This window comes from Oncorhynchus masou, chromosome 27 (assembly GCF_036934945.1).
Source record: "Oncorhynchus masou masou isolate Uvic2021 chromosome 27, UVic_Omas_1.1, whole genome shotgun sequence".
NCBI classification, from domain to species: Eukaryota; Metazoa; Chordata; class Actinopteri; order Salmoniformes; family Salmonidae; genus Oncorhynchus; species Oncorhynchus masou.
In genome coordinates, this window is record NC_088238.1 from 33,467,005 (window position 1) to 33,488,192 (window position 21,188).

The 21,188-nt window shown below is 42.7% G+C and overlaps 1 protein-coding gene across 1 annotated transcript in view; it reads left to right on the top strand.

The window, feature by feature from the left end:
- The window catches only part of LOC135515336 (proton myo-inositol cotransporter-like), a 68,300-nt gene extending 47,159 nt beyond the window's left edge, over positions 1-21,141 (top strand). The window contains exons 5-10 of the mRNA XM_064939014.1: positions 6,049-6,212; positions 6,470-6,590; positions 17,489-17,614; positions 17,913-18,031; positions 18,303-18,455; positions 18,899-21,141. Coding sequence (XP_064795086.1) covers positions 6,049-6,212; positions 6,470-6,590; positions 17,489-17,614; positions 17,913-18,031; positions 18,303-18,455; positions 18,899-19,125 — 910 coding nt within the window. The 3' untranslated portion in view covers positions 19,126-21,141. The remainder of the gene's footprint in view (positions 1-6,048; positions 6,213-6,469; positions 6,591-17,488; positions 17,615-17,912; positions 18,032-18,302; positions 18,456-18,898) is intronic.
- Positions 21,142-21,188: the final 47 nt, after the last annotated feature.

The following is a 21,188-nucleotide window of genomic DNA, read 5'->3' on the forward strand; positions in this document are numbered from 1 at the left end:
TATATTGAACAGTCCTGTGTATTTGTCCCTATCCTACACTTGGCCCAAGTGATCCCCACAGACCTCAGATGTACAGGGCTATGGATTTAGAGAGGTGTGCAATTGTGGGGTGCGGAAGGGTGTGCGTGTGCGGAAGAGTGTGTTAGAGGGTTGTAATTGAACATGTCCATGGCATATTTCTGACCTATTACTAGATATCACTTATTAAATATGGTGGTTACCATGGTGAATGGAACTGGCTTTCCTTTTTTTTCTCCTCCCATACTGAGAACAAGAATTCTCTCCTCTTTTCTTTATTCTCTCTCTCTCGCTCGCTCGCTCGCTCTCTCTCTCTCAACTTTGATCCATATTATCACACTGTGGTAAGTCTCTTATTGTGTCCATGCAGTCTCACGGTAATTGAGCATTAATTAACATAAACACGTTTAGCACGCATGCAAGCTGCTGATGCCGTCGTTGGAACAACTACATTTGAATTGAATATACACCATCACAGTAAATCCATTATTTATTTTAGGCAGGTTTAACTTCTTGCGGATCATTGGGATGCTAGCGTCCCATTTTGACAACTTCCGGTGAAATTGCAGAGTGCGAAACTCAAATTACAGAAATAGTAATATTTAACATTCATGAAAATACAAGTGTCATACATCAGTTAAAAGCTTAACTTCTTTTTAAATCAGCCGCTGTGTCAGATTTCATAAAGGCTTTACGGCGAAAGCACATCATGCTATTATCTGAGGACAGCACCCAGCACACAAAAGCATTAAAAACATTTTCCAACCAGGCAGATAGGCCACGAAAGTCAGAAATAGCGATAAAATAAATCACTTACCTTTTGAAGATCTTCTTCTGTTGGCACTCCAAAAGGTTCCCAGCTACATCACAAATGGTTGTTTGTTTGATAAAGTCCTTTATATCCCCAAAAACTCAGTTTAGCTGGCGCGCTTCATTAAATAATCCACCGGTTTCACTCCTTCAAAATGCAAACAAAATGAGTCCCAAACGTTACCAATAGACTTTTCCAAACAAGTCAAGCAACGTTTATAATCAAACCTCAGGTACCCTAATATGTAAATAAACAATCAAATTTAAGACAGAGAATCGTTATTGTCATTACTGGAGATAAACAACAAAGTATGCGCATTCACCAGAACGCGTAACAAACACTACAGCCAAAATGGGAGTCACTTAGAAAAACTACAAATTCTAGCAAATGTTTCCAAAACAAGCCCGAAACTCTTTCTAAAGACTGTTGATATCTAGTGGAAGCCCTAGGAACTGCAATCTGGGAGGTAAAAATGACAGCCATAGGAATCAATAGTGGGCTGAATATTTTTTTTCTGGATGGTTTGTCCTCGGGTTTTCGCCTGCTATATCAGTTCGTTATACTCACAGACATTATTTTAACAGTTTTAGAAACGTTAGTGTTTTCTATGCAAATCTACCAATTATAAGCATATCCCAGCTTCTGGGCCTGAGTGACAGGCAGTTTACTTTGGGCACGCTTGTCATCCAGACATCCAAATACTGCCCCCTAGCCCAAAGAGGTTAAAGAAACCTTATGATACGAAGAAAATATATTTCAAAAGAACAGAATATGAGTTTGTCTACTGATTGTTATCTGACTATGTGTCATGTCATAGGCTGTAGGCTTGTTCATTTAGCTGACAAGACATTCTCATAAGTCCCTTGCCATTATTTTATGTTAAATGATTATAACTGAACTTAGCTGAATAAAATAGAAAGGATATGAAGTGGCTATTTTGAGCAGAGAAGTGATGATTTGAAACAGGTCCTATACACTAGATTTAGAGTTATTTGGCAACTTTAGTTGTGAATGATACAAACCATAAAATTCCTTAGAAGTCAAAAGATATATAGGCTGCATGATGCAACTTTAGGCTATTGATGTTTTGCGAAAGTCACAAAAAAAAAGATTGTGCTCTGTTCCTTGCCTCAGGCTGCACACACTGTTCTCTCGTCAAGTTATTATATTTTCACTCAACAGACTATTCTCAATTTAAAATTGTCTTCAATAACCAGAGACTCTGGGTTCGTGCCCAGGGTCTCCCGTGACCGGGAGGTCCGTGGGGCGACGCACAATTGGCCTAGCGTCGACCGGGTTAGGGAGGGTTTGGCCAGTAGGGATATCCTTGTCTCATCCCGCACCAGTGACTCCTGTGGCGGGCCGGGCGCAGTGCTTGCTAACCAAGGTCATCAGGTGCACGGTGTTTCCACCGACACATTGGTGCGGCTGGCTTCCGGGTTGGATGCGCGCTGTGTTAAGAAGCAGTGCGGCTTGGTTGGGTTGTGTTTCGGAGGACGCATGACTTTCGACCTTCGTCTCTCCCGAGCCCGTACGGGAGTTGAAGCGATGGGACAGGATGGTAGCTACTAACAATTGGATACCACGAAATTGGGGAGAAAAAGGGGGTAAAATTCAAATAAAAAAAATAATATGTCAAATTTGTTTCGATTTAGAATGACCCATTATCAAATGGGCAGGAACAGTGACAAGAGAAAAAATACATTTCATCCGTATTTAAACTCGAATAGCGAATACGGGCCGGTTCGTTTCACTCATGTCAGGTAGCTAACTCCGGTTACTTTGCTTCATGACAAGTGATATTCTGCCCAAACTCTGTATGCCATGGGCTCTCCAACCCTGTTCCTGTAGCTACCCAGTGCTTGATTTGGGAAAGCAAGTGAAATCTGTTCTGGAACATCTGTAGTAACATGTTTCCATGAAGCTGTCCCTCTCTCTGCATGCAGAAAGGAATGATGGAGAGAGGGGAGCAGATGGAAACACATGGTTGTGAGATACTCTGCAGCTAAAGGTAATGTGTCAGCCTATTAATTAGGCTATCGCCCTATTACTAGGCTATTCCAAATCCAGTTCAAATTAACTGTAATTATAGGCTAACTCTGAATTTGTTTAAGTTAAAATTGACCAATTATGTATCAAAGATAGCTTAAATCAGTATTTATTTGAATATTTTGTGTAATATGTGGCAGACTATGTATTGTATAATGGTACAATCATTTTAATTCAGTTTTTGGGGGGCTTGGGCTCACATATAGGCCTATGCAGAGGCATACGCTCTAATATGCATATAGGTGTCACCTTAGAAAACACTGTCCATTTTGTTGTGTTAGGCTTTGAAACAACATCCATAACGTCCATGTTTTTCACTCAGTTTTCGAACCTTCTTTCTTCAAATTGATCAATCACAGTGAGGTGAGTTTTAAAAACACGACACTGTTTCGATGAGAAGTGTTTCATGTGATTTTCAATCGCGTTTGCATTGATGTCAGAGTGGTTAGAGGGACAATAGAGTCCTGAGTACCCGGCCATTAGCGACCTGATGATTATTATAGAGTTGGGTGCTACTAACACATGTCCAGAGTGCATAAGAGGTGATTACCATGACTCAACGGTCACGTAGAATTCTACTGAGGTCATGACTCATGACTCCCGGTGTGGTGGTAATACGGTCTCTGCAACAGCCCTAAGTCTTACTGCATAAACCCGGGTTGTTTTTTAGTTGTGTTGGATTAATAGCAGTTTTGGCTACAGAGCTTCAGACTTCTCGTCCACTCTGGTTGTCATACATAGGCTATATCATTTGAATGTTGTTTTTATGAATGACAGTTTTATTGAGTGTCTGAGACCTTCCAGACTGGTCAGAAATGACAAATGACATCTGTACTGCCATCTGTGTCCAGTTCAGAGTAGTTACCCTGGTCTAAAATGTATTACGTTTAATTGCAAATTGAACACAGCCATTTCAATTAGCACAGGCTGTTAGTACCTACAATCAACAGTATCATTGCCATTTGTCTATCTCACCACCTGTGATAGAGGGCCACATGGACGTTGTTAGCAGCATGTTTTAGTGGGCAGTGTAATTTATATAATTGGGCTGTGAGCTCCCCGGGAGTCCAAGAATGAACCTGCAGCTTCATCTCTAGAAGAGTCTGGGGAAGGTTCATTCTTCCCTTTGCAAGTGGCCTGCGAGGGGGTCTCACCCACAAAAATAAATCAATTTTATTCCACATTTCTGGAATGAACCCAGAGCCTAAAGATACACACAATTTGGCAAACTCTGTTTGAGACTATGATTTTTCACTGGCACCATGTGGTTTCCACCCAATAGTATGTATTATGGCAGTATTTGGATGCCATGTTGGAAGTGTTTCAAAGTACACTTATTTACAGCACTATTTGTAGCTGGTTATATCATGTTTGTTGTGGATGTGGTGTGGTGGTGATGCTGTGTTCTGTTAGAGCAGAGGGTAGCTGACTGGACTGGTTAGCTGTGCTTCCCTTCCAGCTGGCCTTGCTGCTTCTTAATCAATCTGATTCAGACCTGAGATGGAGCTTAGCGGGCCTCGACTGCAGAGAGCTTTTACACCCGATGCTACTACAAACCCCTTATCAGTCATACTGTGTTTCTGTGTGTGTGTGGGCAGATGCATACTGAGATTGAAAGCCTCTGAGAAGCGAGACAGAAATCAGGCGGCTTTGTTGCCTTCCGCCCAACATGTTACATCGCTGCATGTGGTTATTGCCCTTGCTGTGGGCTTTGCTTGACTTTTATTGACCTTGTGTGTGGTCCTCGTGACACCTTACACCTGTACTTTAACTCTGAAGTATTGAAGTTAGTCTCAAGTTGAGAAACATGTTGGCTGACTTACATAAAGGAAAGATTTATGCAAATAGGCAATCGGTAGGAGTGTTTTGTTTTGAAAAAGAGCAGACGGGTGCAGATGCTTTTTAAGAGATGGGAAAAACAAAATGCTAATTCACTGCTCTCTGCAGAGAATGAGTGACAAAGTGAGGGAGCAAGAGAGAAAGCAAAGGGAATGCCTTTTATTTTTCACTTTTTTAATGAATGTTTTCCTCTTGTCTTTTTTTGGTACGAATCGTTGCGTTGCGTTCCGAGTGTCTGTATTTTCTCATTTAACCTGGAGAGCAGACAGTGTTTTTCTACAGAGGCTGGGATGCTGCCTTGTGAGGCAGGGAGAGGGTTGATCAGAGAGCGGCGTAGTTTCCCTTAACCACTGATGTCCGAGTTATTTTTGTCAGCCACTGTAGGGTAATCTGATCCTAGATCTGTGTCAACTTCTACCTTGAGCAGCTCTCTGGGCGTCTACAAGTTCCACAGGGCTAGGATCTTCCTCCCCCGTCTCTATCACCTGGCGCCCTAGCAATGAAGCAAGTCAAGGAGAGAATGTTTAAAGGCCCTGTCTGTCGAGCTTGATGAGGTGTAATCTGCCTAGTTGAAGAGTTCAGCATCCTCCAGGCAGAAAAGTGGCACTTTAATTAGACAGTGACACCAGAGTGTTTGCGTCCCTAATGGCACCCTAAATAGTGCACTACTTTTGACCAGCGCCCATAGGGCTCTGGACAAAGGTAGTGCACTATGTAGGGATTAGGGTGCCATTTGGGACACATGCAGACATAAGAGTGAAGGGGGTGGATAGATGGAGACTCGGCTCATTGTGTCTATTTCGGGTTGATTGCCTTACCAGTGATTGATTGGTGGTCACTCAACTAAAGAACATAATGGAGTGTACGTCTTCTCTATGGAGAGAATCATTAGCACATGATGATCTGTCTCTTTCAATCTGTTTCCTAGTTCTGTTTCGCTCTCTCAAGCTTTATTGGCAAGAGAGGGACAATCCAATGCATTACAACACACAATTGAAATGACCATTGGGTTTCCTGTCCTGTCCTCAATAGTCTGTAGATGGCCATTCCAGAAGGAGATTACTACCTGCCTCTTCTTTCCAGCATGGCCAGATAGTGGCCACCACCCTATTGTCTTTGTGCATCAACATGGCGTCCAGCTAGTGTCAAAGTTAGCCAAACTCTCTCTTTACATGGTAGCCATGTGGTGTCTGATGATGACCATATCCTGTCCTCTGTTTGCAGGTACTGCGGCACCACCATAGAGATACATTATATCTCGATGGGCCAAATTCTCTCTCTTTCTCCATCAGTTATTTTGACTGATGGAACACCTTTTCCTCTTTGTGCAGGTACTACGGCGCCACCATCCTGCAGATGTCGGGAGTGCGGGATGACAAGATGGCCATCTGGTTGGCTGGGGTCACAGCTTTCACCAACTTTCTGTTCACCCTACTGGGGGTGTGGCTAGTGGAGAGGGTTGGCCGCAGGAAACTCACCCTGGGGAGCATCATTGGTAAGGGTCAGAGGGTCAGGGTAAAGATGAACGCATGGATCCTGATGATTCAGGGACACATTTAGTGTATGTGAATAGGCATATTGGATCACAGTATACGTTTCACAGATAGCTCCACAGATAGATTTTAATGGAATTACATGGACTATGTGAAATTGTAACACATGTAATTACACAGACACTAGTAGTAACCCATATTATGTCTAAAGCAGTACACTGTTTGTTTAGACTGTATGTGTATGTGTTGTTTCTCCTAGGTACATGTCTGAGTCTGTCTCTGCTGGCCATTGGGTTTCTGCTGTCTGCCCAACACACCCCTCCTGTCACCCTCCACACCACTGACCCCTCAATGGTCAACTCCACTTGCAACAGACACCTGTGAGTACTCCCAACTCTACTACTGTATCATACTGTACTATATCTGCACTGTAGTCTACTGTCTGACTCAATACTGAATATGCCGTACTATTCTGAATATTAATGGTTAAGTGTAATGTTCTGGGGGGCCTCCCGAGTGGCGCAGTGGTCTAAGGCACTGCATCACAGTGCTTGAAGCGTCACCACAGACCCGGGTTTGCTGGCCGTGACCGAGAGTCCCATAGGGTGGCGCACAATTGGCAGTTGGGGAGTTGCAGCGATGAGACAAGATCATCATTGGATATGACGAAATTGAGAGAAAAGTGGGGTAAAAATAAAATAAACATGTTCTGAAGGTAACATTGACATATGCACATCACTTTATTGTTTAGTGCAGGAGTAAAAAATGACTTAAATAAATGTAATGTAAAAGTAAACAAATGTCTCAGTATGAACCTGATCCACCATGAATTGAAGCATGGTCACTAATGAGGGTGATCTTTAATGGAAGCCTCTCCAACAAAATCCAGGTAGAATAAGCAATTCCCCAGGGCAGCTGTTTAGGCCCCTTACTTTTTTCAATCTTTACTAACAACATGCCACTGGTTTTGAGTAAAGCCAGTGTGTCTATGTATGCAGATGACTCAACACTATACACGACATCTACCAGAGGCGACTGAAATTACCACGACACTTAACAAAGAGCTGCAGGTAGTTTCGGAATGGCTGGCAAGGACTTCATTCATCCTGAATTTTTCAAAAACTTAAAGCATTGTATTTGGAACAAATCATTCACTGAACCCTAAACCTCAACTAAATATTGTAATGAATCATGTGGAAATAGAGCAAGTTGAGGAGACTAAAATATATGATTAAATATGTAAATACTTTTGTGAAGATAGCAATGTGATTTTGGCCTTATAAATTAGATAATTGCTTTTCCTATAAACTGTGCCCAATCAGTAGCCATGCCCAAGTGAGCTCAGAGTTCGTGACCGCATGACGGAACGCCACTTTGGCCAGAGTGCTTAAAAGGACTCGCTAAGAATCATCATACAGACCAAAACTTGCCAGGTTGCTGCTGGCATGTAAAGTGGTCAGGAGCTGAACCTGAATAATCAACCATTGAGACCAAGCAGACGGACGGTGTAAACCGGACGTCACGAATGGTTAAAACTATAAGACCAAGAAGACATGAGGCTGTGGTCCACATGTTGAAATGGTTAGAAACTTTGTACTGAGACCAGACAGAGTAGAGCAGTGGCTACACAACTGAAAATGTTTTAAACTCTACAGACCAGCCGACGTACAGTGGGAGCTGAACGTTACGAAATGGTTAGAAACTCTGAAACTCTCAACACAAGTGAAGAAGGTAAAGATTAGACCAGAACATTCACAGTCTGCAGTGGTGCATGAAAAAATGGTCCTACATTTTTTACTAAAGACACAAGGGGGGAAGGAAGACAATCCCCTCTGATACAACTGTTGGTACGTCTGAAGTAAGTATTCTAATGAACACTTCAAGCAGAGAAGCTCTAGAACTAAGAAGGACATTGTGGACAACCAGAGCCTTACATCAAGCCATTACCCATAGACGGGGTAGTGGCTACGTGTAATTATATATTGCATTCCTAATCCGAATGAGTGGTGGTTAGGGTGCTAAGTATTCTGGTTACTGTAAGTGTAGTTTCCAAATACATGTACGATAAGTTGACTCTCTTTGTCTCTCCCTCTCTTTGTCTTTTCCCACCCCCTTTCCATTGTGTAACAAGCCGTCATATCGTATCAGTCCACTAGGGACTTTTACCTCATGTAAGTGTGTATGGTATTCTGTGTTGTTATTTAGTTAGTTAATAAATAAATGATTAAATCAATTTGTGTAGTCCTGAATATTCAAAAGCGCTAGGGTTCTTGCGGATCTACGGATTATGCAATGTTCAGAATGAGACTGAAGAGGTACTAATGAATACTTGCCTGTTATTGATGTAAGAGATATCGGTATATCTTTAGAGTTTAAGTCGGGAGATAGTAACTTGTTAAACACCTCTTCTCTTAAAAAAAACATATCTTCCCTAATGAGTTAATTGTTACATGATTCATTTAATCGGCTAACAATTAAACATAATGAATTTGATTCAATAAATAACAGTCATCAGATTAATGATAGTCACGTCCCGACAACAGAGAGCTAACATTAATAAATGCATGTCAATCTCTCCTGACTACGTGTATTTGTGAGAGGTATTGACAGAGGTATTGCACCGAGCTGTCTGTTTGAACTACTGGCACACAGCTCGGACACCCATGCATACAAGATATGCCACCAGAGGTCTTTTCACTGTCCCCAAGTCCAGAACAGACTATGGGAGGCGCACAGTACTACATAGAGCCATGACTACATGGAACTCTATTTCACATCAAGTAACTCATGAATGCAGTAAACACATAACATACACACTAATTACACACATTATAGATATGTGGTAGTAGAGTAGGGGCCTGAGGACACACTTAATATGTTGTGAAATCTATTATGATTCTATTGTCATTTTTTAAAAATGTATAATGCCTTAATTTTGCTGGACCCCAGGACGAGTAGCTGCTGCAAAGGCAGCAGCTAATGGGGATCCATAATAAAAACAAATTAACATTTTACAGGGTTTGTTTCTTAACACATTTTCCCTGTTCTTCCATCTAGGATTAAATTAATGTTATTTCCATATTAATTGTACATCCTGTACATGTTTCTGAACACTTACCTAGCAGATTATTCCAATATCTCTGCTCTGGTCATATTTTTATTCTACCAGGGGTTCATTTTAGCTGCAACAACAGACTATATTAGCAACAGTGCTGCAGGCGTTGGGTCTCTTTTAATAGAAATGATGGCGAGAGAGAGATAGGGTGAAAGAGAGAGAGAAAGAGACCCTGTCTGCCCTCTGAAAGACTGAGCCACTCTCTGTCCTAATTTACACAACAGCATGTAGACTGAGTGTACAAAACAGGAACACATGCTCTTTCCATGACATAGACTGACCAGGTGGATCCAGGTAAAAGCTATGATCCCTTACTGTTACACTTCAATCAGTGTAGAGGAAGAGGAGGAGACAAGTTAAAGAAGGATTTTTAAGCCTTGAGCCAATTGAGACATGGATTGTGTATGTTTGCCATTCAGAGAGTGAATGGGTAAGACAAAATATTTACAGTGCCTTCGGAAAGTAATCAGACCCCTTGACTTTTTCAACATTTTGTTACGTTACAGCCTTATTCTAAAATTGATTACATATTTTTTTCCTCCTCATCAACCTACACACAATACCCCACAAAGCAAAAACAGGTTTTTAGAATTGATTGCTAATTTATGAAAAAACAAAAAATGAAATATAACATTTACATAAGCATTCACACCCTTTACTCAGTACTTTGTTGAAGCACTTTTGGCAGCGATTATAGCATGACGTTTTCTTGGGTATGACACTACAAGCTTGGCACACCTGATTTGGGGAGTTTTTCCCATTCCTCTCTGCAGATCCTCTCAAGCTCTGTCAGGTTGCATGGGGAGCGTTGCTGCACAGCTATTTTCAGGTCTCTCCAGAGATGTTCGATCGGGTTCAAGTCCGGGCTCTGGCTGGGCCAATCAAGGATTTCCTCAATCCTAACTAGTCTCCCTGTCCCTGAAAAACCTCCCCACAGCATGATGCTGCCACCACCATGCTTCACTGTAGAGATGGTGCCTGGTTTCCTCCAGATGTGACACTTGGCATTCAGGCCAAATAGTTCAATCTTGGTTTCATCAGACCAGAGAATCTGGTTTCTCATGGTCTGAGAGTCTTTGGGTGCCTTTTGGAAAACTCCAAGCGCACTCCAATCAAGTTGTAGAAACATCTCAAGAATGATCCATGGAAACAGGATGCACCTGCGCTCAATCTCGAGTCTCATAGCAAAGGGTCTGAATACTTATGTAAATAAGGCATTTGTTTTTTATGTTTAATAAATTAGCAAAAATGTCTAAAACCCTGTTTTTAGTCATTATGGGGTATTGTGTGTAGATTGCTGAGGATATTTTTCAAACTGATGTGCCAGGCACGTCCTCCATACCCCATTCCATTTTAGAATAAGGCTGTATAAACGTAACAAAATTTGGAAAAGGTCAAGTGGTCTGAATACTTTCTGAAGGCACTGTGAGTGGAACGGGGTATGGTAGGAGGTGCCAGGCGCATCGGTTTGAGTGTATCAAGAACAGCAACGTTGCTGGGGTTTTCACAATCAACAGTTTCCTGTATGTATCAAGAATGGTTCACCACCCAAAGGACATCCAGCCAACTTGATAGAATTGTGGGAGGCATTGGAGTCAACATGGACCAGTATCCCCGTGGAACGCTTTCGTTACCTTGTAAAGTCCTTGCCCTCACGAAATGAGGCTGTTCTAAAGGCAAAAGGGGGTGAAACTGAATATTAGGAAGGTGTTCCTAATGTTTTGAACACCAGTGTATATTTACCAGCACTCTCTCTGGTCACTCACAGCTGCAACAAACAAGACAGACTCATTTAAGACAGACTTGTCTTTAATGCAGGCGGAATGGATCTGCTGTTCTGTCATTAAATGGCGTAGCAGTCGGACGTGTGTTTGTCTTGTCCCGTCTTGTCCCATGTAAATAGTCGGTCTCATCGTTTTTTTTCCGTATATATTTTTTATATTTTAATCTCACTTTCCACCTACGATCTAAATATACTTTCCTGCAACCCGCCCTACCCAATAACGTACGGATCTGCTGTTTGTATGCGCATTCTGTCTCCTAGAGATGAATGTACTTTGGTGCAAAAAGTGCAAATCAATCCCAGAACAACAGTAAAGGACCTTGTGAAGATGCTGGAGGAAACAAGTACAAAATTATCTATATCCACAGTAAAACGAGTCCTATATCGACATAACCTGAAAGGCCACTCAGCAAGGAAGAAGCCACTGCTCCAAAACCACCATAAAAAAGCCAGACTACGGTTTGCAACTGCACATGGGGACAAAGATCGTACTTTTTGGAGAAATGTCCTCTGGTCTGATGAGACAATAATAGAACTGTTTGGCTGTAATGACCATCGTTATGTTTGGATGAAAAAGGGGGATGCTTGCAAGCCGAAGAACACCATCCCAACCGTGAAGCACTGGGGTACAGCATCATGTTGTGGGGGTGCTTTGCTACAGGAGGGACTGGTGCACTTCACAAAATATATGACATAATGAGGAAGGAAATGTATTTGGATATATTGAAGCAACATCTCAAGACATCAGTCAGGAAGCTAAAGCTTGGTTGTAAATGGGTCTTCCAAATGGACAATGACCCCAAGCATACTTCCAAAGTTGTGGCAAAATGGCCAACAAAGGACAACAAAGTCAAGGAATTGGAGTGGTCATCACAAAGCCATTGTCACATCTGCTCCTGCTACACCCCCTAGTGGACATCCGGTGTCTCCTTGACCTGCAGCCTTTCCACCAGTTCTCTCCCTCTCCCTCTTCTTCTCTCTCTGTGTGTGTGATTGTGTGGTTGGAGACAGGTGTGCTGGAGTCAGAGTAGTTCCCAACCAGCTGCAACCCATTCCATAATCAAGACCTCTACAAAGACTCAGTCCTGCCACTTCCACTCTGTCAGATCGTAATCTACGATCAGTTAGTCAAGCTTCTTTCTATTTGTTGTTATTTAAGAGCTGTGCCTATTTCCTTGCCTGTTTCTCCTTTCACGGCAGTTTTGCCTCTCTGACTCTGGTTCCTGTTTCCTGTTCCACATCATGCTACCCTGTTCTGGATTCAACTCATCATCACTCCCTTGGATTCCCCTCTAGACCTGTTTACCCTGTCCCAACCCAGTTCACTCCAACCTCAGCCTCCACATCTGGTTTCCTTACAACTCATCCAAGCTTCCCTGGATCTGCACTTCATCTCTCCCTGTGTTACAATAAATATCTTGCTTCATTCATCCCTGTTTCCTGGTCTGATTCTACTCTTGGCTTCCCCTGTGCTGCTCCACTTAACAGCACTAACCTCAACCCTATAGAACATTTTTGGGCAGAACTGAAAAAGCGTGTGCGAGCAAGGAGGCCTAAAAAACCGGACTCAGTTACACCAGCTCTGTCAGGAGGAATGGGCCAAAATTCACCCAACTAACTGTGGGAAGCTTGTGGAAGGCTACCCGAAACATTTAACCCAAGTTAAACAATTTAAAGGCAATGCTACCAAATACTAATTGAGTGTATTTAAACTTCTGACCCACTGGGAATGTGATGAAAGAAATACAAGCTGAAATGGATCACTCTCTCTACTATTATCCTGACATTTCACATTCTTAAAAAAAAGTGCTGATCCTAACTGACCTAACACAGGGAATATTTACTAGGATTAAATGTCAGGAATTGTGAAAAACTGAGTTTAAATGTATTTGGCTAAGGTGTATGTAAACTTCCGACTTCAACTGTAGCTGATATTCTGAAAGAGTTGCAAAATCTGGATCCCTACAAATCAGCTGGGCTAGACAATCTGGACCCTCTCTTTCTAAAATTATGCGCTGAAATTGTTGCAACCCCTATTACTAGCCTGTTCAACCTTTTTTTGCATCGTATGAGATCCCCAAAGAATGGAAAGCTGCCGCGGTTGTTCCCCTCTTCAAAGGAGGAGACACTCTAGACCCAAACTGCTACAGACCTATATCCATCCTGCCCTGCCTTTCTAAAGTCTTCGAAAGTCAAGTTAACAAACAGATCACCGACCATTACGAATTGCACCATACCTTCTCCACTATGCAATCTGGTTTCTGAGCTGGTCATGGTGCACCTCAGCCACACTCAAGGTCCTAAACGATATCATAACCGCTAGAGATAAAAGACAGTACTGTGCAGCCGTTTTCATCAATCTGACCAAGGCTTTCAACTCTGTCAATCACCGCATTCTTATCAGCAGACTCAATGGCCGTGTTTTCTCTAATGACTGCCTCGCCTGGTTCACCAACTACTTCTCAGATAGAGTTCAGTATGTCAAATCAGGGGGCCTTTGTCCGGACCTCCGGCAGTGTCTATGGGTGTGCTACAGGGTTAAATTCTCGGGCCTACTCTTTTCTCTGTTTATATCAATGATATCGCTCTTGCTGCTGGTGATTCTCTGATCCACCTCTATGCAGATGACACCATTCTGTATACATCTGGCTCTTCTTTGGACACTGTGCTAACAAACCTCCAAACAAGCTTCAATGCCATACAACACTCCTTCCGTGGCCTCCAACTGCTTTAAAATGCTAGTACAACTAAATGCATGCTCTTCAACCAATTGCTGCCCACACCTGCCCGCCCGCCTAGCATCACTACTCTGGACGGTTCTGACTTAGAATATGTGGACAACTAAACTCTGTAAACTCTCCTTCCAGACTCACATTAAGCATCTCCAGTACAAAATTTGATCTAGAATCGGCTTCCTATTTTGCAATAAAGCCTCCTTCACTCATACTGCCAAACATACCCTCATAAAACGGACTATCCTACCGATCCTTGACTTTGGCGATGTCATTTACAAACTAGCGTCCAACACTCCACTCAGCAAACTGGATGTAGTCTATCACTATTTTTTCACCAAAGCCTCATATACTACCCACCACTGCGACCTGTATGCTCTCATTGGCTGGCTCTCATTGGCTGTCCCACGCTACATATTCGTCGCCAAACCCATTGGTTCCAGGTCATCTTTAAGTATTTGCTAGGTAAAGCCCCGCAAGATCTCACCCTGTGGGGTCAAAATGATCACAAGCAAAAATCCCAGAACCACCAGTGAGCCCCGCTTTTTCTCAGCTCACTGGTCTCCATAGCAACACCCACCCGTAGCACATGCTCCAGCAAGTATATTTTACTGGTCATCGCCAAATCCAACACCTCCTTTGGCCGCGTTTCCTTCCGGTTCATATGACATTCTCCCAATCTTTTTCTGGATCATCCAAATGCACTCTAGCAAACTTCTGACGGGCCTGGACATGTACTGGCTTAAGCAGGGGGACATGTCTGGCACTGCAGGATTTGAGACCCTGGCGGCGTAATGTGTTACTGATGGTAGGCTTTGTTACTTTGGTCCCAGCTCTCTGCAGGTCATTCACTAGGTCCCCCCGTGTGGTTCTGGGATTTTTGCTTGTGATCATTTTGACCCCACAGGGTGAGATCTTGCGTGGAGCCCCAGATCGATGGAGATTATCAGTGGTCTTGTATGTCTTCCATTTCCTAATAATTGCTCCCACAGTTGATTTATTCAAACCAAGCTGCTTACCTATTGCAGTTTCAGTCTTCCCAGCCTGGTGCAGGTCTACAATTTTGTTTATGGTGTCCTTTGACATCTCTTTGGTCAATGCCATAGTGGAGATTGGAGTGTGACAGTTTGAGGTTGTGGACAGGTGTCTTTTATACTGATAACAAGTTCAAACAGGTGCCATTATTACAGGTAACGAGTAGAGGACAGAGGAGCCTCTTAAAGAAGAAGTTACAGGTCTGTGAGAGCCAGAAATCTTGCTTGTTTGTAGGTGACCAAATACTTATTTTCCACCATAATTTGCAAATAAATTCATTAAAAATCCTACAATGTGATTTTCTGGATTTTTCTTCTCATTTTGTCTGTCATATTTGAAGTGTACCTATGATGAAAATGACAGGCCTCTCTCATCTTTTTAAGTGGGAGAACTTGCACAATTGGTGGCTGACTAAATACTTTTTTGCCCCACTGTAGCCCATCTATAAATAGCCTACCCCACTACCTCATCCCCATATTGTTATTAATTTTGTTTTGCTCTTTTGCACCCCAGTATCTCTACTTGCACATCATCATCTGCACATCCATCACTCCACTGTTTAATGCTAAATTGTAATTATTTCGCCACTATGGTCTATTTTTTGCCTTACCTCCCTAATCTTACTAATTTGCACACACTGTACATACACTGCTCAAAAAATAAAGGGAACACTTAAACAACACAATGTAACTCCAAGTCAATCACACTTCTGTGAAATCAAACTGTCCACTTAGGAAGCAACACAGATTGACAATAAATTTCACATGCTGTTGTGCAAATGGAATAGACAACAGGTGGAAATTATAGGCAATTAGCAAGACACCCCCAATAAAGGAGTGGTTCTGCAGGTGGTGACCACAGACCACTTCTCAGTTCCTATGCTTGATGTTTTGGTTACTTTTGAATGCTGGCGGTGCTTGCACTCTAGTGGTAGCATGAGACGGAGTCTACAACACACCAGGATGGCACATCAATGCGAGCTGTGGCAAGAAGGTTTGCTGTGTCTGTCAGCGTAGTGTCCAGAGCATAGAGGCGCTACCAGGAGACAGACCAGTACATCAGGAGACGTGGAGGAGGCCGTAGGAGGGCAACAACCCAGCAGCAAGACCACTACCTCCGCCTTTGTGCAAGAAGAAGCAGGAGGAGCACTGCCAGAGCCCTGCAAAATGACCTCCAGCAGGCCACAAATGTGCATGTGTCTGCTCAAACGGTCAGAAACAGACTCCATGAGGGTGGTATGAGGGCCCGACATCCACAAGTGGGGGTGGTGCTTACTGCCCAACACCGTGCAGGACGTTTGGCATTTGCCAGACAACACCAAGATTGGCAAATTCGCCACTGGCGCCCTGTGCCCTTCACAGATGAAAGCAGGTTCACACTGAGCACATGTGATAGACGTGACAGAGTCTGGAGACGCCGTGGGGAACATTCTGCTGCCTGCAACATCCTCTAGCATGACCGGTTTGGCAGTGGGTCAGTCATGGTGTGGGGTGGCATTTCTTTGGGGGGCCGCACAGCCCTTCATGTGCTCACCAGAGGTAGCCTGACTGCCATTAGGTACCGAGATGAGATCCTCAGACCCCTTGTGAGACCATATGCTGGTGCGGTTGGCCCTGGGTTGCTCCTAATGCAAGACAATGCTAGACCTCATGTGGATGGAGTGTGTCAGCAGTTCCTGCAAGAGGAAGGCATTGATGCTATGGACCGGCCCGCCCGTTCCTCAGACCTGAATCCAATTGAGCACATCTGGGACATCATGTCTCACTCCATCCACCAACGCCACATTACACCACAGACTATCCAAGAGTTGGCGGATGCTTTAGTCCAGGTCTGGGAGTAGATCCCTCAGGAGACCATCCGCCACCTCATCAGGAGCATGCCCAGGCATTGTAGGGAGGTCATACAGGCACATGGAGGCCACACACACTACTGAGCCTCATTTTTACTTGTTTTAAGGACATTACATCAAAGTTGGATCAGCCTGTAGTGTGGTTTTCCACTTTAATTTTTGAGTGCGACTCCAAATCCAGACCTCCATGGGTTGATACATTTGATTTCCATTGATACTTTTTGGGTGATTTTGTTGTCAGCACATTCAACTATGTAAAGAAAAAAGTATTTAATAACAACATTTAATTCATTCAGATCTACGATGTGTTATTTTAGTGTTCCCTTTATTTTTTTGAGCAGTGTATATTTTTTTGTGTTATTGACTGTACATTTGTTTATCCCATGTGTAACTCTTTGTTGTTGTTTTTGTCGAGCTGCTTTGCTTTATCTTTGACAGCTCGCAGTTGTAAATGAGAACTTGTTATCAACTGATCTACCTGGTTAAATAAAGGTGAATTGTTTAAAAAAATTGTGAACTGTGAATGAAATGGGTCTGCCATATGCTCGTCACACTACACACTCACGCATGCCCACACATGGATGCACAAACACACACACAAATACTGCACGTACTCACACAGACATAGATTATTCTCATGTTATCAAAGTAGAGCTCAAGATAGCATCTTCTCCATTCACAGTGAGTAAATGTGTTCTGTTATACCTCCTCAAGGATCTTGTCTCTGTTTATGACATCTCTGTCCAATCCTCCTGTCATCCCAGGCTGTGTGAGGCATGTATGCTGGACCCGGGGTGTGGCTTCTGTTACCGTGAAAACAGCACAGCTCTGTTCGCCTCCTCGTGTGTACCTGTCAATACAGCCTCCACTGAGAAGGCAGCCTGGGGCAGGTGAGCTATGTATCTGTCAATACAGCCTCCACTGAGAAGGCCGCCTGGGCAGGTGAGCTACAGGCGGCACTAAGGGGAGGGAGTGTGTTTGCACATAGGGCAGCAGGGGGTAGGTGAGTCATAGAATGTGCTGTGTGTGGGTTTATTCGTTGTGTGTTTGTGAAGGGGATGGAGGGGGTTAGTGGAAGAAGGCTGGAGAAGTGGTTATTCTATAATACTGTACTCATAGCATCCCTCTATCCATAACATAACTACTGTTGCTACAATACAATAACTGTCTTGTACCATGTTATTCCAGGTGTTCCAACTCGACCCAGCTGAGAGTCCATACGTACTGGGCCTATAACTACTGTCCCACCTCCTACTCCTGGGTGGTCCTACTGGGTCTTGTTCTCTATCTGGCCTTCTTCGCCCCAGGTGAGAGGCAACACTGATCTATGTAGGGATTCAATTTACGCTGTATTTCACTTTCACTGTGAGGCAGCTACTAACTAAAGAAATGCATTATTAGAAAATGTGATCTCATTTCAAGTTTGGCGTCAACCATGCATTGATGTCATTTGGTATACTTGCTTAAAGGTTTGTATGCTTATTGTATATACATCTTGATTCAACATTGTTTGCATGTGGGGTGTAGTTACTGTACTGTAGAGCTATCGTAAGGCCTGTGTCATCCCTCTACTTCCAGGTTTGGGTCCAATGCCGTGGACAATCAACTCTGAGATTTACCCCCTGTGGGCCCGGAGCACAGGGAACGCCTGTTCAGCTGGAGTCAACTGGACGTTTAACTTCCTGGTCTCCCTCACCTTCCTCCATGTGGCTCAGAACCTCACCTACTACGGTAACACACATCTTCCTCCATGTGTTCCAGTCCCTCACCTACTACGGTACAAACCGTAGGCACTGATCAATACCTCACTTACAGGACATCCTTGATCAATCAACCTGAACAGCATGTATGCTTCTACTGCAGGATCTGACCTTTGTTGGACATTTGATTAATCTAGAGAGACTAGAGATATTTTATGATAGGCTCGATGTGTAATGAATGTAGTTTCATCATGTTTGATTACTTGCTGTCATTTAATAATGTGCAGTAGATACTGGATAGCGTTTGACAGAATTGTACAGTTGCAGACTAGAACTGATCTCTGCTGTCAGCACAGGAAAACCTCTGGGCCCTTCTTGGTCAAGTCACGTATGGTAGTCAGGGAAAAACTGTAGGCCCTATTAATGACTGACAGATGATGTATTGTTGATTGTGTAGTTGTTGTTATTTCCCAGGAGCGTTTTTCCTTTACTCCAGCCTGGCTCTGCTTGGGTTCTTCTTCATTTACGGCTGTCTGCCTGAAACAAAGAGCCGGAGGCTGGAGGAGATTGAGTCCCTGTTCGACAACCAGCTGTGCTCCTGCGGGGCCACAGACTCTGATGAGGACCGGCAGGTGGAGTACATCAGGGTGAAGGGGAGCAACTACCACCTCTCTGATAACGATGCCTCCGACGTGGATTAGCCCTAGCCTGAGTGCCAGTCAGTTTGTGCTTTCATGCCAACTCATTGTCATGCCAAATAATGGCTTGATGATGACAGCCATGGAGTTGGCAAGAGCACACAGATCTGGTCACAGTCTAGTTTGTAACTTTGGCCTTGGATTTTGTCCCTGTTCTCTCAACTCAGAAAGTATGTATCAAGTGTTTCGGAGTAGGTGTGTTGATTTAGGATTAGTTTGGCCTTTTATCATAATTAATAATATTACATGGACAGGAAGCTTGATTACATACAGCCTCTGATCTACAACCTCTCCGAGTCCTGTTCTCTGGTTTGCCTCACAGTCACGTAGGTTACATTGCTCCATCTTTTTCACACACAGGGTAGCTATTTATAACACAAGTTACTTACACATTTGATTTTGCCAATGTAATGTTGTAGTTACTTCTATAGTTTGATAAGAATCTTCTTTTTGATTTATAAACCATCATGTATAGTATTAAGCATACATTACATTCAAATTTATCCTCAGCATTTAGACATCCATTTTACTGTTTATATGTCGCATTAATATGAATTTCCATATATGAGGCAGACCAACAATTAACAAAACTATTGCATTTTCCCTCACATAAAAAACCCTATGATTAGAGATAAAACCTCTTCACAACAAAACCTTTATTGTAGGAGTCCAAACGTCCACTAAAATGGCCATGATATTACAAGTTTTAAAATCAGAGAGAGGGATTGTAATATAGTGTTGATACCAGTATGCCTTTCTATATGAAACAACTCAGAACAATATTGTCTCAGCTTGTCTGTAGCATCACAAATGGGGTGTCAGACACTAGTAGTACACCTGGGCTTTGCATCCCAAACGGCACCCTATTCCTAGTGCACTACTTTTAACCAGAGACCTATGGGCCTTGGTCAAAAGTAGTGCAGTATAAAGGGAATAGCATACCATTTGGGACTTAGCCTGTTCTCTGTCTATGATGATGTTCAGTCTTGCTTTGCTATTTGTTTTATCATGTTTGTTGATAAGCTACAGTAGCACATGACCCATCTCTGTTTTCTCATTAGTAAACCTATGGATTATTATGCCATTTATTCTAATATATTTTACCCATGATGTCGGTGCCTGTACTGAAGTGAAATGTCAGAAGGAGTTGACTATATGGCCAGCCAGCGTGATGGTAGCCTTTCAGAAGTTGCAAATGTCTTTATTGATCGATGTAGACTAGACTATTCATTGGGTTGTACCTCAGTCTCTGAGGGAATAACCATGCATTGAAATGGACAGTTTAGTCGGTTAATGTCACACACAGTTGTTCTTTGGGAAAACAATGTCAGAAATAATGTCTTATTTTGTCTCCATTTTACGTTGTCTTCCTCCACAGCCTTATGTACAAATTGCAATGCATACTCTTCACGTAAAAGAGCTGGGGTTCTCGTGTTCTAAAGGGTCGAGGAGTACCGTATTGTACTTGCAATGTTGTTTTATAGATCGTAAAACTATATAAGGTGACACCTTTTTAGTTGAGTACTTGAGTACACATAGATTTGAGTGTAGCAGACTGGTTGAAAGTGGTCAACATAATGTCGCTGAGAATATGTCTGTGTATTATTGTCTGTGACAAAACAAGATAGATAGCTACTATTGGGAATTCAAATAGGATTTTCTCTAGACTGAAATGAAATGACAGCATTTCAAAGGATCACAGTTCATTGGAACATCAGTGTCAATACTGGATTATTGAGTATTTATTATCAATATTTGAGTATTTGTTTAGAAATGTGATTAGAAAAGAGAGGATACTAGAGGTAGTCTAAACTGGAGGTTCACTGGAAGATATGTCTTTTTTTTATTATCAGTTTGTTTTAAAGAGAAAAACACTTTATTGCACACCCCCTTCACAAAGGTGACAACATTGCCGTCATGTAACAAACTTGAGATAGTGTCAAACAAGTTATTTGATGTTTTGTGATTTTATGAAAAATGTTCAACAACTCCTTGTGTTATTATTATATTGCCTTCTTACATTTACATTTACATTTAAGTCATTTAGCAGACGCTCTTATCCAGAG